Source organism: Chelonoidis abingdonii, chromosome 1 (genome assembly GCF_003597395.2).
Source record: "Chelonoidis abingdonii isolate Lonesome George chromosome 1, CheloAbing_2.0, whole genome shotgun sequence".
NCBI lineage: Eukaryota > Metazoa > Chordata > Testudines > Testudinidae > Chelonoidis > Chelonoidis abingdonii.
In genome coordinates this window covers 338,854,355-338,870,241 of record NC_133769.1, presented here as the reverse complement: position 1 = coordinate 338,870,241, position 15,887 = coordinate 338,854,355, and the positions used below count along the sequence as shown (strand labels likewise).

Here is a 15,887-nt window from a genome sequence, read left to right as displayed (position 1 = left end):
AGTGTAGCCATACCTTCAGAGCCATCAGGACCTATCCTTCTTTGTTAGACCAGTAATTCAGAGACCCCTTTGCCCAACTAGGTGAGGCAGGACCAAAAAGGCTCATGGAATATCCATCCTGGACACCATTGTGCAGTAACTTGGGGAAGAGTAGAAGCATACAATATCCTCTCCCAATTGGTGGGGAAAAGGGAAAATAATCTATCCCTCCCAAGAGTGAAGAAGGTGTATCCCCTTCCATCCACGGTTACTTTTATTGCTGTTACACAGGGTCCACAGGTGAATCTTGTGGCAGGATTGTTGTACTAACATTTCTGTTTCACACTCCTTTTCCTGAGGGAAGGGAAGAGTAGAGTTAAAGACAGAGGCAGTGTTGCTAGCTCTCACAATATTTAGTGCCTTACTTTAAAGCCCCATCTCCCAGATTCATGTGACTTTGTGAGACTCTCAGCTTTCATCTGACAAAGACAAATGAAGTTTCTAGCCTTCAATGTTGGTAAGAACATTTTGAAAATGTGAAGCCTCAAGAGAGCAACAGAAGACAAAAGAAAAGAGCCTGACAGTTATTTTTAAAAGTCCCATAATTTATTAAGAGTTGGGGTTGGTTATGCAGCCATGATTTACTTGAACTACTCTGACTGCACCATGGCCTTAAATGTTAAAATAATAATAATCTCCTCCTTCAGCAACATTTCCATACAATTCTTCTAGATCAAAATGTTCTATTAAGGAAAATTATATTGTTTTCTCTGTAAAAAAAAACCTTCAAGACTTGGCACGTAGCAAATATTTTTACTTGTTGCTGCTGCCTAGGATTATTTGCAATTAACCCCCCACCATGTAATCCAGAGGGATGGGAGGGAGAGAACCCAATTAAAATATACTCTTTTATTTTCAAGGTGCCTCGTCAGGGTCTCATTAACAATGGTCAGATACATGTGTGAACATTATAATGATATGCATGTTCAGCTTTAATTTTCTGGTGGAATAGAGTATAATATACTGACTCTCCGTTTTCATAATTATTTCAGATAACATTGGTGACTAGGATATCTTTTTGAAAAGCAACATTAGTTTGTTAAAATATCGCAATTTCACCTATCTGTAAAATGAAAAAAGTAAGGTTGTGTTGAAATGTTAGTGTTCTTTTTATAACCATTGCCTGCATACATTTTTGTTTCAAAACCTCAAAGTAGCAGTGCTTTTACTATTCATTGAACAATTCTGAATTGTATCTACATGTCAGGAATGACCTACAGAAAGCAGCTGGCAGACTTTTTAGGAAGCATTCTCAAAGCCGAATGAGCTCATGGAAGAAGGGAAAGGAAGCTTTCTTTGCATTTAGGAAGGCCAAAATAGTGGTTTTAGTCAATATTATTGCAACTAAATTTACTAGTTACTATTTATAGATTCAGTGATTTTTAAAGCCAGAAAGGACAATTAGATGATAAACCCAGTTACCCCTGCATTGACCCCAATAATTTCAGTTTGACTAACGTAGATCTTCCAGAAAGGCATCTTTCTGCAGTTAGACTGATAGTATGTTAGCTGGTACTTAGTAGGTACTGTGCTGGGAAAGTTCCCCTGCATTTCTTTACTTGCTTCTTTCATAAGCATTTTGTAAAATGAAACATCTCCTAGAAACACATAGATTGGGTAGCTAAAATTGTCACTAAACAGCCTTAATTGTTATGTTTTAAAAAAACAGTCTTTGTTTTGTGTAACAAATATTCTACAATAAGTAGAATCGACTGTATCCATATCATAATATCTCAACAAAATGAACTGTACATTTATGTAGCATAATTTAAGACAAACAAAGAAGTTACAGCTAAAAATAGAGAAGCAGAAAAGAGATGCCTTTTAGCATAGAGCTATAAGATCCAACCCAGCTGTCCTTACTCAGGCAAAACATCCACTGAAGTTTGTGATTTTTGCCTGAATAAAGATGCCAGGTTCAAGTCCTAAATTTGTAGAGTTTGCCCTATGGTCATTTTAATCATTTGGAATTTATGCAGCTCTGGTAGAGTTCATTTTTTCTGAACAGTACATCTAATTATTTTTTTGGACAAATAGGCATACTCTTCAATATGTCCAAGTTTGATGCCAACCAAGGCTGCAAATGCCTGCAGTTGGTCCCATTTAAACTCCAAACTTGTCAGCCTGCAAAATTATATTATTTTCCCCTACACATAAAATACACAGATATGTCATGGATACCATGCAGAAGGATTTTGACCTGAATATATAATAGTAGCTTCTCTGAGATGGAGAACTTGTATTCCATCCAGCTGATAGGAGCTCACTTTGTTGTGTTATATGTGAAAGGCATATTGGCATGAAAATATAGCATGGTTGCCAACTAGTGACAAGAAACTATACAACTCTGAAATGCCTAAATGAAGGCAGTCGCTAATGAAACATGGCAAGCTAAACCTTGATCCGCAGTAGAATTAAAACTTGAGTGTTTGGCTAGTGTCATTCGCTGTGCTGGGAGAATTTCCTGCCTTGATCAAAGCACATCTTCATAAAGTTGTCCAAACTTAATAAGAAAAGAGTGAGAGGATATCAACTGCCATTTCAAACAGCATTCATTCGGAATCAAAACAAATGTTAGTCTGTGTCGAGAAACTGAATGAAATAAATGTTGACTGTGTTGATATCAAAGGTAAAGTCAAAATTACACCATAAATGAGGTAGGAACATCATGATGCAGCTCTAAATAAAAAGCTATATATGGAAATGTATAGAAAATGAGGCAAAAATATACAATAGTTAGGAAAGAATCTAGGCATAATTTGAAAAGATAATTACAGGCAAAAAAAAGCAAGAGTAAATGTAGCAACGGAAAGAGCAGAATAATTGTGAAGTAATTAAGGAGAATTCTTCATTCTTCTTTGGTGGAAAAATAACTGATTTCAGGTTAAAAATGAACCTTGGCTACAGAAATGTTTCACTAGTGATCTATCAAGTAATTTACTTTAGCAAATTATCTCAAATACAGACACACAGTCTAATTCATACATATTTTTTAGTGTACCTATTTCTTTAGAAATGGTCCTGTGGAATGAAAATTATTCTTTAATCCTTTGTGCGGAATGCAAATATATTTTACTTGTATTTTTATCAACCCAGACTTCACTTATCTTTTGGAAATAAATGTTTTGTTCTCAGTGATAAAGTGTACTAAGGTAATCTCCATCATCATAAAGCTATGTACTTTAATCTCAATTATGTCATCTGTATTTGAGGGGGAAATACCTAATAATTATAAATGATACTATATAATCCGTGTATTTTTGAGTATAAGTGCTTGATTTCATTGGAATAGGAACAATCGGATATGAATTCACCTAGACTGTTAGGAGTTGAGTGCAAGAGGTAATAGTGCTTGTCATGCCAAAGACAATTTTCTCCTAGATTTACAGTAGCTCTTTAATTTGACCTATGACATCCACATCATGAGGAATTAATGATGTTCTTATAGGTAATGTAGAGGCAAACAAGTGTATACTATATTTGTGGGTCTGCTAATATTTCATAGATTTATAATGATAGACAATTCATAAACTCATTCATTTCTAAAATTTAATTTTTGAATATTCCTGTTCTTTGGATGGGTAGACCTATCAGTGCCTTTATATAGTATCTTTCCTGTAAAAGGATCCCAAAACATGTTGTAAACTACAGTATTTATAGGGATCAGTTGCATACCAATGAAATGCAACCATCTCTTCATAGAACAGGGATCCATTCTGCATTGGTAGCATTACATACTAGCTTTCAGGACGTGAAATGAATCCTTTTTCCAACTGAAACTAGAGTGCGGATTTCAGGTAGGTAACATATAGCCACCCAAGTCAGAACATAGCCATGGTTCTGGGCAGGATATCTGGTCTGAATGATGGCATCTCCATTAGCACAATGTCAACTAGCAGCCCCATATGCATTTAATACTCACTCTGGATTTGAGTTGTTGGATCTCTGCTCTTTTAGATGGAATCTCTCAGTGTTTCAAGAATCTTCAGTTGCCCTGGGTGAATGAAGGAAAAGCAAATGGTTCTAAAAAAAGATACTGGCTTTCTCCATCTGCTGATGGGCTTTGCAGATGAGATGATATAATTATAATACCTCTATACTGCCAGGACCACCCAGAGGTGCGGGGAAGTGGGGCAATTTGCCCCAGGCCCCGGGCCCTGCAGGGGCTCCCACGAGAGTTTTTTGGGGCCCCTGGAGCGGGATCCTTCACTCACTCCGGGGGCCCAGGAAAACTCTCATGGGGCCCAAACCCCTGGAGCTTCTTCTGCTCCGAGTCGTCATCGGCAATTCGGTGGCGGGGGGTCCTTCCGCTCCAGGGCGGAAAGACTCCCTGCCGTCAAATTACCGCCGAAGACCCAGCTCTTTGGCGGTGGGTCCCGCTTCGGCAGTTATTCAGTGGCTGGGTCCCCGCCGCGGGTCTTCGGGGCACTTCAGCAGTGGGTCCCGGTGCGGAAGGAACCCTGCCGCTGAATTACCGCCGAAGACCCCAGGCCCCCTGAATCCTCTGGGATGCCCTGTATACTGCTGTAGAAGGTGCATTACCAACAGTGCTGCTTAGGGATCAGGTCGGGGATGGCAGCCTGTCTGCTGTTGATGCACAGTCCTCTCCTCCAGTGCCCCCACTCCAAGGGTTTCTAGTCCTCCCCTTTAACAGAAGGGTTTTGGGGCAGGGCCCTTGAACAGTTACAGTCTTTTCCAGCTGGCTCTTCACATGAGGGAAAGGCTCTTGCTCTAGTATTGACCTTTTGGAGTGGATAAGAGAACCACTGGTGCTGGTTCAGGACCCAAGAGTGGGCAGCTACATCCAATACCTTGGGGTCCTAAGCCACTGCCTCTCCCAGACTACATCCTACCCCAGTTTCCTTCGGCTTCCCAGAGTAGATTACTTCAATCAGTTCCCTGACCTGCACACTCCGTCACCTGCCTCTCCTTTGTGGGTTTTCACAAGTCTGTGTTCTCAGGTCCTGGGCAATGACTCCTGGGCAGTACTTCCCCCTGAGAGAAGCCATCTGCTCCCTTTCACTGCCTGCCTCTGAACTGCTCTGCTCCCCTTTTCAAAGCCCTGCCTCCAGCCTGTGCAGGCTTTGCAGGTGTGTCTGTGTGCAGCTGCCTGGGCCCTGCGCTCATCTTTACCCCTTGCACTTCCGTGTGGGGTTTGTGCTTTTCATTCAATGTCCTCAGAGCACTTCACAAACATTCACTGGTTAAGCTTTACAATCTCCCTGTGAGCTAGATCAGTGTCATCTCCATTTATCAATTTATTGCTCATAGTGATGGCCATATAAATGCTTGTAATAATAATTATTAAGCTTATAGGTAGTTTAAGTGCTGTGCCCAAAGTCATAGGTAGCCAGTAGCAGAGTTGGACCTAGGAGCTATGACTCTTCCCAATTCCCTCTCTATTAGACCATGCATTAAGGGATTTGATATTGATTAATATCAGTTATGATTCATAAAATGCAAAGATTGTGTTGTTAGTGTATTGTATCCTTTTCTTTTAGGTTACTCAATACTTCAAGCTATTATGGAAAAAGCGGGACAAAATAGCTGGCAAGTCAGTGCCATATGTGTGGAGAATTTTAATGATGCCAGCTACAGGAGGCTTTTAGAAGACCTGGATCGAAGACAAGAAAAGAAATTTGTAATAGACTGTGAAATAGAGAGGCTTCAGAATCTTTTAGAACAGGTAATACAACTTTTAATGTCACTGTAAACCCATTACTATAGTTCCATAAAGGTAGCCTCTAAGCTTTACCCTTCATTTATTTTTGCCAGTCAAGACAAGGTTTCCCCAATGTTTACTCAAGGGCCAATATTTTATCTCCACTTTCTCCCCAACTTCATTTTAATATTAAGCTTCCATCACAGCAGCTCGCAGGTCAGAGTGGATAGCCACTTCTGAGACAGCAGGCAATGCTCGTGCTGCTCAAACATCAGCCCAGAGCTTTAACATATCAGTGCTTGGGGAATCTTGAACCAAAGTCTCTTGGCTGGCAGAACAACACCCAGCTCCCAAGTTGATTAAGAAGAGTCCCCCAAGTTTTAGACTGGATTTTTTTAAATCTAGATTGAATGTTTTTTTAAAAACTCTGTTCAGGGAATTATTTTGGAGAAGTTCTATGGCCTGTGCAACACAGGAGGGCAGGCTAGATGATCACAATGGTCCCTTCTGGCATTAGAATCTATGCATCTATTTTCAAAAATATACATTTTAAATGCCAATTTTATTTGATGAAATTGCTTATGTTTATTCAGGGTTATTTACTGTTCTCCAAACATCATAGACAACATATTTTCAGCTGTACAAGGTCTTGAAATCATTATTACACACATTTAAAAGGGGAGTGTTATTATCCATAGCAAAGTATTTGTGAAAATGGAAAAGAGTGAAATAAGTGATCTTGTGGAGAAGGGATGGAGGGCATGTTCTTCCTTAGTTAACGAAGGCAGCAGTTATGTAAAGGAAAGACTATGGGCTTGATTATCCACTGTCTTGTACTTTGTATAGCCATTTATACCTGTGCCAAGTGGGCTTAAAATGTTACCATTCTCATCTGGAGAATCTGGCCGTATAACTGTCTCTCTCTGAGCTATTTCTTAAATGACGGAAAAAAGATAATAGTTAGGAAAGAGCATTTTGCTAAGTGATAGGAAAATAACTTGAGGAAGTATTTTCTTTTTGTGTCTCACGTAATCCCAAATATTATGTTGATACTCTGAACATTCACTTTTCAGTATCTAGTGCCACTGTGTGAATACTACAGTGAATGAATGCCATCTAGTGGTGCTAAATTCTGTTTTATTGTGCTACTTGCTTTATTTTATTTCCTTGTTTATTTTTTTTATTTTGCAAAAGATATATTAGAGGTTTATAAAGTTTTTATTGCATAAAACTTTAGTGATGCAGATGCTGATATGGGCAGCAAAACATAAAATGCTATTTGTGATTCAGAAATGTGCAAAGTAGGTTTTTTTTTCTGAAAACCATTACAGATTAATTATTTTAACAGCAGAAACATGAGAGAAAGAAACTAAGAATAAATGATATTGCACTTCTAAATTTAACAAGGATTATATCAAAGAGGTGATGCCATACATATTAATTTGGCCAAATCTTTTGCCACTGTGTCATTGTGTTTTAATGCACACTTATCATAGCTTATAATAGAATCCTTCTCCTATCCAATCTCCTTTGTAATAAAACAAAAGAGCATTGGTTTTTAGGACTGATCTTGAAGTGTGTAGGGAAGCAATTTTTTCCCCCTGAGTATTTGTGCGGGAGCGGGCTTATATAGAGAGTGGTATATGTCCATATATATTTGAATGCATATTTCTGCATAAACTCATGGATCTATTTATCATCTATTGCTTTAATGGCAAAGAAATACATATTTTAGAGCATGCTATCATTTTGATTCTGATCTCACTGATACTGGTTTTACACTGGTGTGACGCCATTGACTTCTAGGAGCCACTCCTGATTCTCATGTCAGCAACCGAGATTGGAATCAGCCCTACATTCTGCATGGACAATTCCTTTTTAGAATAGTCTGCGCTCTTTGTTTGGATAGGCTTAGGCCTGATTCTGCACTACCAAAATCAGTGGAAGTTTTGCCATTTACTTTAATAGGACTAGGATCAGCCCTTTGCTTATGTTGTATTGTAGCTAACACAAAGTGGTGGCAATTTAAAATATCAGGCCCGGACTTCTTTCATTTTGCATGAGGGTTCTGATAGCCTGTAGATAATAGATGTGGTGACTTCACAGAAGAGGAATTGACTGAATCTCAAGTTGCCTAATCGATTCAATAGGCCTTTTTTCCCTAGACTTTTTGAGAAATGAAGTTTAGTTGTGTGAAGTACAAGTCAATGTTCTGTAGTGTATATTAGCAGAAGTAAGTCTTGGGAAATGAGACCTCAGTGCAAAGTGCTCTGCTCTTCAGTTTTTACTAAGCGTGAGAAACTAACTTATTTGTGTGAGTGTAAATTAATGTGTATTAAAGAAGTGTAGGCTAGGTTCTGAACACTTCTTCTTAGAAGGGGATGTATAATATATTGTTATGTCCTACCCTGAGATAGCTGAAATTCTGGTTTATGATGAATTCATTAGCTATGTGAAGACAAAAGTAAATGTAAAGAGAAGTTAATTGGATAGATAGAAAGAAAGAACAAACTGTCCCTGCCAGCAGGTATATGGGATCTTGGGGAGCAATTACCACACAGGTGGGGTGCAAAATAAACTTTATTAAGAAAATGCAAAAAACAGGGAAAATTCAATAGTGAGGGGTATGGGGTTTGTTAAGGTAGACAATTGGGGAGGGGTTTCTTTTAGCAAATAGTATAGGGGGTTTCAATAGTGGGGTACAATACAGTGGGGTACAATCAGTTGGTAACCAATTAACACTGAAGTATAAATGTAACAAGTAGCTAACAATTTCTATATAAAGGTGTGTCACAGCAGCATATAGCCAACTAACAGTTATGGGGAAAATGTGGTAAGTAACCAACTCTAGGTAAAAATGTGTCACAGTGGTATAAATGTAAAATGTGAGGTGTGTTTAGAGAGAAAAAGGTAACCAATGGGGTTTTATGCTAGACTTCAGTAATACAATGAGGTTTTGGGGGTAAATAGGAGAGTGTGGGAGAGAGAGAGGGATTAAAAAGGAGAGAGAGAGAGGAGAGAGCTTCAGGAGACAGAGAGCAGGCAGGCTGCAGGTTTAAACAGCAGAGAGCAGAGGGAGATTAAACTTCAGGAGACAGAGGGCAGGCAGGCTGCAGTTTAAACAGCAGAGAGACTGAGGGGTATGGGGTGACTGGAGAGCTCGGTGGGGGCAGCAGGAAGACAGACTTAACCACAACTATACAGAACACAGCAAAATCTTATCTATGACCTAACTTAACCAAGACTACACAAATTAGCAAGTAACAGAACACAATGCAACAATTTCTTAAAACCTAACTTACAGAACACAATACAAACAATTCTCTAAACCTAACTTAACCACAGCTATGCTGGGTGCTGGTTAAGTCTGGGTGCTGGGGAAAGAGAGAGAGCAGCTAAGATAATAAAATATAAAAGTATAGAGAATTTCACAGAATTTCACAGAGGGATTCTTACCAGCCCCAAAGGAAGCAGCAGAGGTAAAAGCAGCAAAATCATCAGAAGGCTGGGTACAGTCTCAATAATCAGGAGATCTCTCAGGCAGCAATTCGTTCTTCGTGGGGGGGGGGGTTCAAAAAACGGGGGTACGCTCAAAATAAAACGAGAGCGGAGAAAGGACCCCCAGAACCCCTGGCTGATCAGACCAGGCAGCAATGCAGGAACCTTTCTGAGGTCTGATCAGAAAATGTCTGGTTTTAAGGGCAAACTTAGGCAGTTTCCCACCAGTACTTTGATTGGCTCAGAGGCAGGGGGACAGGGGAAAGAAAAAAAAAAAAAAAAAAGGCAGGTGAGCACAGAGACATGTCTAGGCAGAGTCCTGTGCAATAGGTGACTCAGAAGCACATGAGGCCTATGACTCATGCCCAGGACCTTAAAAACACAATAGGCCTTGCAACTGGACATTGTCCACCCTACACCGAGCCCAGGTTTAACAAGGTGATAACAGGACTAACCCTTTGAACAGGGCAGTGGTCCCACTTAGCACAATTGGCCATCCCTTTGAAAAGGGCAATGGCTCTTGGTAAACAACTTTAAGGGGCCCTCCTGCTAAACAACTTAACAGCCAGGGAGGGGAGGCCACAGGAGAACAAAAACAAAATGGAGTATGGGGAACAGACACAAACGAACCTGTTCCTTGGAAAGATAGCTCTGAAAACCCGTACAATGATTAGAGGGGTAGCTATGTTAGTCTGGATCTGTAAAAAGCAACAAAGAGTCCTTTGGCACCTTATAGACTAACAGAAGTATTGGAGCATAAGCTTTCATGAGTGAATACCCACTTCGTCAGATGCTTGTGTCCGATGAAGTGGATATTCACCCACAAAAGCTTATGCTCCAATACTTCTGTTAGTCTATAAGGTGCCACAGGACTCTTTGTCACTTCGTACAATGATTGCTAAGGTTGAAAAGGACAAGCATGAGGATTCTGCTACTGCATTTGGAGGATAGGGAACATAAAAATTCCCACTCTTTTATGGGTGTATAATGTGTTAGTTAAGTTTTGAGGGTATCCCCAAAGAATCATCTTCCTCAAAATCCTTATGATGATGGCATGCTATAAAAACCAAGTAATGCCCGCTCTTTATGATCTTGGTGGACAGCTATAGGATACAAATGGACAAGGAGGAAGTTGCTTCATACTTACACTCCAAAATGCTAAGTCCAGCTCCAGTTTAAAATAAGCATCTATGCTGTTGTTGAAATAAGGGGAGGGATAGCTCAATGGCAGGGCCAGCTCTAGCAATTTTGCCACCCCAAGCACGGCGGCATGCCACAGGGGGTGCTCTGCCGCTCGCCAGTCCTGCAGCTCCGGTGGACCTCCCACAGGTGTTTCTGTGGAAGGTCAGCTGGTCTCGCGGCTCCAATGAAGCTGTCGCAGGCGTGTCTGCGGAGGGTCCGATGGTCCCGCGGCTCTGGTGGAGCTGCCGCAGGCGTTTCTGCGGCGGAGAGTCCGATGGTCCCACGGCTCTGGTGGAGCTGCAGCAGGTGTTTCTGCAGGAGATCCACCGGAGCCACGGGACCAGCGGACCATCTGCAGCCACGCCTGCAGCAGCTCCACCGGAGCTGTCTGCCGCCCTCCCAGCAACCAGCAGAGTGCCCCCTGTGGCGTGCAGCCCCAAGCACGGTGCGCTGTGGCCTGGAACAGGCCCTGCTCAATGGTTTGAGCATTGCCCTGCTAAACCCAGGGTTGTGAGTTCAATCCTTGAGGGGGCTACTTAGGGATCTGGGGCAAAAATTGGTCCTGCTAGTGAAGGCAGGGGGCTGGACTCAACGACCTTTCAAGGTCCCTTCCAGTTCTAGGAGATTGGTATATCTCCAATTATTACCTTTATTACTTCAGTGGTTTTTTAATTTCCCAATTCCCAGAGATCTACTTTATCCAAATCTATTTCACAAGCTTGCTCTTTGTAAAATATAAATTAGGCTTAATTGTCCTATAATGTGTCCTCATAGGAGATGACCATCTGATCCTTGATAGGGTCTTCCTGCTTCTAATCCAAATCCACAGACAGATGTTAGCAGGTATAAAATAATTAACTTTCACTCTCCTGCCTCAATTTATATACACGTATATTACTAATAAGTAGTTACCTTACCTTTATGTTTCATATACATTTACACAGGCATAATGAAAATAGCCAACATGTTTTCACTAAAAATTGTAAATGGAGAAGTGTACTGAGAGATTAATATACTCTTTGTTCACATTGCCTAAAAAAACCACATTTGACTGGCACATTTATTCCATAGTTTTTAGATATGTATCTGATGCACAAAAATCAGAAATGGTGTCCCTAGCCTCTTTTTGCCAGAAGCTGGGAATGGGTAACAAGGGGTGGATCAGTTCATGATTACCTGCTCTGTTCATTCCCTCTGGGGCACCTGGCATTGGCCACTGTTGGAAGACAGGATACTGGGCTAGATGGACCTTTGGTCTGATCCAGTATGGCTGTTCTTGTGTTCTTATGTTCTTATCTCAAATATTTGTCTCTTAGGGCTACATTTCAAAAATGTTGTTATTGTTCCTACTTTGTATTACAGTAATGTCTAGAATCCCCCTCTGAGGTCAGGACTTCTGTTGGAGGAGAAGGTATTTGTAGCTATTTGTATTTGTAGTTGTATTTGTATATGTGGAGGCTGGTAAAGGTAGTGTGCTGGGAGAGAAGCTGAGCCCTGATTAGGGGGCGGGGCTTCTCTGGCTACTAAAGGTAGCCAGCTAGTCAAGCAATGACATAGACAGCTGCAGCAGCACAGGAGCCAGCAAAGAGCTGTAAACAGGGGAGTCTGAGTGGGAGTTTGGGGGAAAACTAAGAGAGGCAGGCATAGGAACACACAGGCTCCTGAAGGTAGTGTGCAGTGTTCTAGCAGTGTCTTGGCGCTTGTTGGGGGTTTTGGGTGGTGGTGTTTTGATTTGGTTTGTGTTTCCCAGATTTACAGGATTTAGGTGGGAGGCCTATGACAGATACAGAGGCAGCAGTTGTAGTGACTCATGCAGTGGAAAACACAATGAAGATGACTGGATGTGGAAGCTGTGGCATGTACATGATCCTGGAGGTGGGTACCTGAAAAGAGTTTTGTCTTCATGAAGTGCCGCCTGACAGACTTGATGGAAGAAAAGATCCGAGGATTGGAGATGCAGGTGGAAACTCTGGTCAAGTTTAGAAGGGGGTTCGAGCAGATGATGGAGCAAAGACATGAGGAAGGTGAAGGGAAAAGATCAGACTTGCAGATGGAAGCAGGACAAAAGAACTCTGAGAGGAGACTGCTGGGTGAGGAAAGTGGACAGTGGAAGCATGTGACCTAAACGAACCAGGCAGAGAAAAAGACGGACTAGTGAAGGAGCAATAGAGCTCAGGAACAGGTTTGTGGAGTTGGAAAATGAAGAAGGGGCACAGCAGGAGATCGCTGAAGGTGAGAGGGCAAGGAAGAAGAGAAAAGCAGCTAGCCCTATAAGGAGAGGGGAGGAGTCAACGAAGATGACACCAAACATGAGACCCAGGAGGATACGGGATGGGTTTCAGAGGATTGCAAGGGTGAATATGAATCAAGAGAACTTGCAGCCAGAGGGAACAGGGGATAGACCAGAGAATTGCACCGTTACCAGGAAAAGGCAGGTCTCCGTGATTAGGGACAATGTAGAACTGATAAATGAAATTGTTTTTAATTGTTCACTTTATTAATGTAACTTCTGTTCACCATTCAATACTACTTGGCCTCATTGTAACTTCTTGTTCACATGTTTGCCAAAATTGATAATCCAAACCCCATTTAAAAACACCCCACTCCATTTTGAAAAGCTCCCAACCTCATTTGCAAACGCCTGCTGTAATGCTATTTAGTTAAGTTAAGATGTGTGAATGAGGCATTATGATAAAATATCCAACCTCGAGCCCCAAGCCTGTCCTGATGAGGTGAAGTTCAACTACAACGGCGTGAAGACCTACGACCAGTGAAAAAAAGTAAAAAGCATCCACCCTAAAAAAAAAGGACAAAAGAACACCACAGAAGAAGACAAAGCCTAGGTCAAGGCTGAAATCACGCCTGCATTGACGGCGTTGAATTCAATCACAAACCCAAAGGCAGGTGACACAAAGCAGGACCTATAGACTTGAATCCAAAACTAAAAGCCTGTAAAAAAGAAAGGTGAGATCAAAGACTTTTGGGTAAACATTCCTGCGCCAACATGGAGCCCCCCCTGCTATAATATTAAACAGCAGAAATGAAGCAACTCCCCTGAACTAACTAGGGAAAAATCCCATATAAAGCTGGACTCTGGACCTGAAGGACTTTGAGTCTAGTTCGCTGCCAGCCTCCCAGGAGCATCAGGTGCACCCTGACCCGGAACTCGTCTCCACTCTTCGTGTACAGAATACTGGCCCAGTATCTGTCAGAAAGCAACTTTAGCTGGTAACTATCAATATCTACACAGAACCTTGTATGAATGATTGTGTGAATGGAGATAGAAGATAGATAGAGAGATAGATATAATCATAGGAATAGAGTAACGCAAAACCAACCATTGCTTGCTGGCTATCTTTTAATTTTATATGGTATTTAACAATCAATGTGAAAAATTCTTGTCCCCTTTAAGATCCTGCAGTTTTTATTGTAATAACAACTCCTTACTGGAAGAAATAGACAGACTTTAACCAAGCTGATCCAGAGAACAGAAAGTGTTCTGTCTGCCCGGTGCTAAGATACAGGATGTGGTCCAGGCTGAAGAGATCCTAACGGGAGTGGAAAGAATGCCGCTGATGTCCTTTATCTGGAATGAATATAACAAGCTAGAACATCTTGCTGGAAACTGTCAAGGAGAACTAATGCCACGGCTGGACCGACACTGAAGAAATCAAGCTCATTGATCTTCAGGGATTTCGCCTGTTCATAGAGAAGGGCAAACATAAGGGTAACAAGAATTATGCGATCCACAGAACTGCTCAGCGAGTGGGTGCTATCAGTAGGGCTTTGGAATGTATTCCACGGCAGCATTCATGGACAGAGGACTGTCTCTCGAATGGACTGTCACTGAGTAGGAAAGGGAAATAGAACTTCTAGGATGGATGCCTGGCAAAACGACTGAGAGAGCTTTAACTACGAAGTTGGAGGGAGAGGTTGGAGATGTCCCGAATCTCATGCCGGATTGTACCATTGAGAGACAGAAATGACCAAGAAAGATAATGGGTAGGAATAATGACAATCACCTGGAAGAAGGACTGTAGAATACACTTCTAAACAGGTGATACTGGTGGTAGAACGTCTGACCGAATCAGGTAAACGAAGTGAGTTGAAGCCAAACACAAGAAATTAAAGGTGTTTTACACCAATGCAAGAGCCTGTAACAAAATGGAGAACTAGAGCTTACTCAGTGTCAGGAAGTGAACCCCGAATATTATTAGGAAACCATAAACATGTGAATAGTAGTCATGACCTGGATACAGGTATTGAAGGGTTATGTCACTGTTTAGGACAAGACAGAAATAAAGGCAAAGCGGTGAAGTAGCATTGTACATCAATGATGAGGTAAGCCTTAAAGTAAATAAGAAGGGATGGGTATGGATAAGATAGAGTCTTTCTGGGGCAAGAAATCACATTGGGCGAAGAAACTACTATAGCCACCCCTGAACTAGTGCTTGGGGTGGTGCTATAACCACCAAGGAATTTGATTTGGATAGGATAGAGCCCTTTTTAATGTTTTTAATGAAGTAAATACTAATGCGAAGTGTGATTGCCATGGGAGACTTTAACTCCCAGAATAGACTGGAGATAATGGCTAGTACATATAAAGGGCTCCAGATTTTCCCTAATGCGATAGCTGATGGATTCTTCAACCCAGTAGTTTACTGAACCAACAAGAGGGATGCCATTTTAAGATTTGGTTTTGGTGAATAGTGAAGGACCTCAATAGAAGATAAATGGTTGTAGGGACAATCTTGGTTTGGCTATCATGATGCTAATTCAGAGTTAAACTAACGGAAAGAATAAACAAAAATAGATCCAGGACTAGGGTTTTTGATTGTCAACAGGCAAACTTAAAGAATTAAGAAATAGTTAGGGAAAGTGGATTGGACTGAAGAACTTGGGGATCTACAAGGTGGAGAAGGCCTGGAATTACATCAGTCAAAGTTGCAGAAACTATCAGAAGCCCTGAATACCCAAGCCAATGGGAAAAAAAATATTATAGCAGGAATTGTAGCACCCAAGCTGGACGAGCAAGCATCTCAGAGAGGTGATTAAGAAAAGACAGAATAGCCTATAGGGAATGGAAATGGGAATGATCACAAGGAAAGCTACTTAATTGAGGCAGACCATGTAGGGATAGAAGTGAGAAAGGCCAAAAGTCATGTAGATTTTTTCCCTTGCAAAGGGGGCAGATAGTAAAAAGGTTCTATAGCATATAAATAAGAAAGAAACAAAGAAAGAAGAAGTGAGACTGCTAACACACTGAGGATTGAGTGAATTAAGATAATCAAGGCATGACCCAGATATCTAACCAAATACTTTTCCTTAGTCTTTAAGTGAGGAAGCTTAGGATAAAGTAGGCATGACAAATAGAAAGAGCATATGGGAGTAAGAGTATTACCACATCCGAGTTAGAACAAACTCGAACAGTTTTAATGGATGAAATCAAGGGGGTCCTAGATAATCTTCAATCCCCCAAAGAAATATTAAAAGAACTGGCCACCAG

At 41.2% G+C, this 15,887-nt stretch overlaps 1 protein-coding gene across 6 annotated transcripts in view; it reads left to right on the top strand.

The window, feature by feature from the left end:
- The window catches only part of GRIA4 (glutamate ionotropic receptor AMPA type subunit 4), a 308,075-nt gene that overhangs the window by 189,591 nt on the left and 102,597 nt on the right, over positions 1-15,887 (top strand). For all 6 annotated transcript variants that reach the window (XM_075061700.1, XM_075061699.1, XM_075061704.1 and 3 more), the window contains exon 4: positions 5,541-5,725. In XM_075061700.1, coding sequence (XP_074917801.1) covers positions 5,541-5,725 — 185 coding nt within the window. The remainder of the gene's footprint in view (positions 1-5,540; positions 5,726-15,887) is intronic.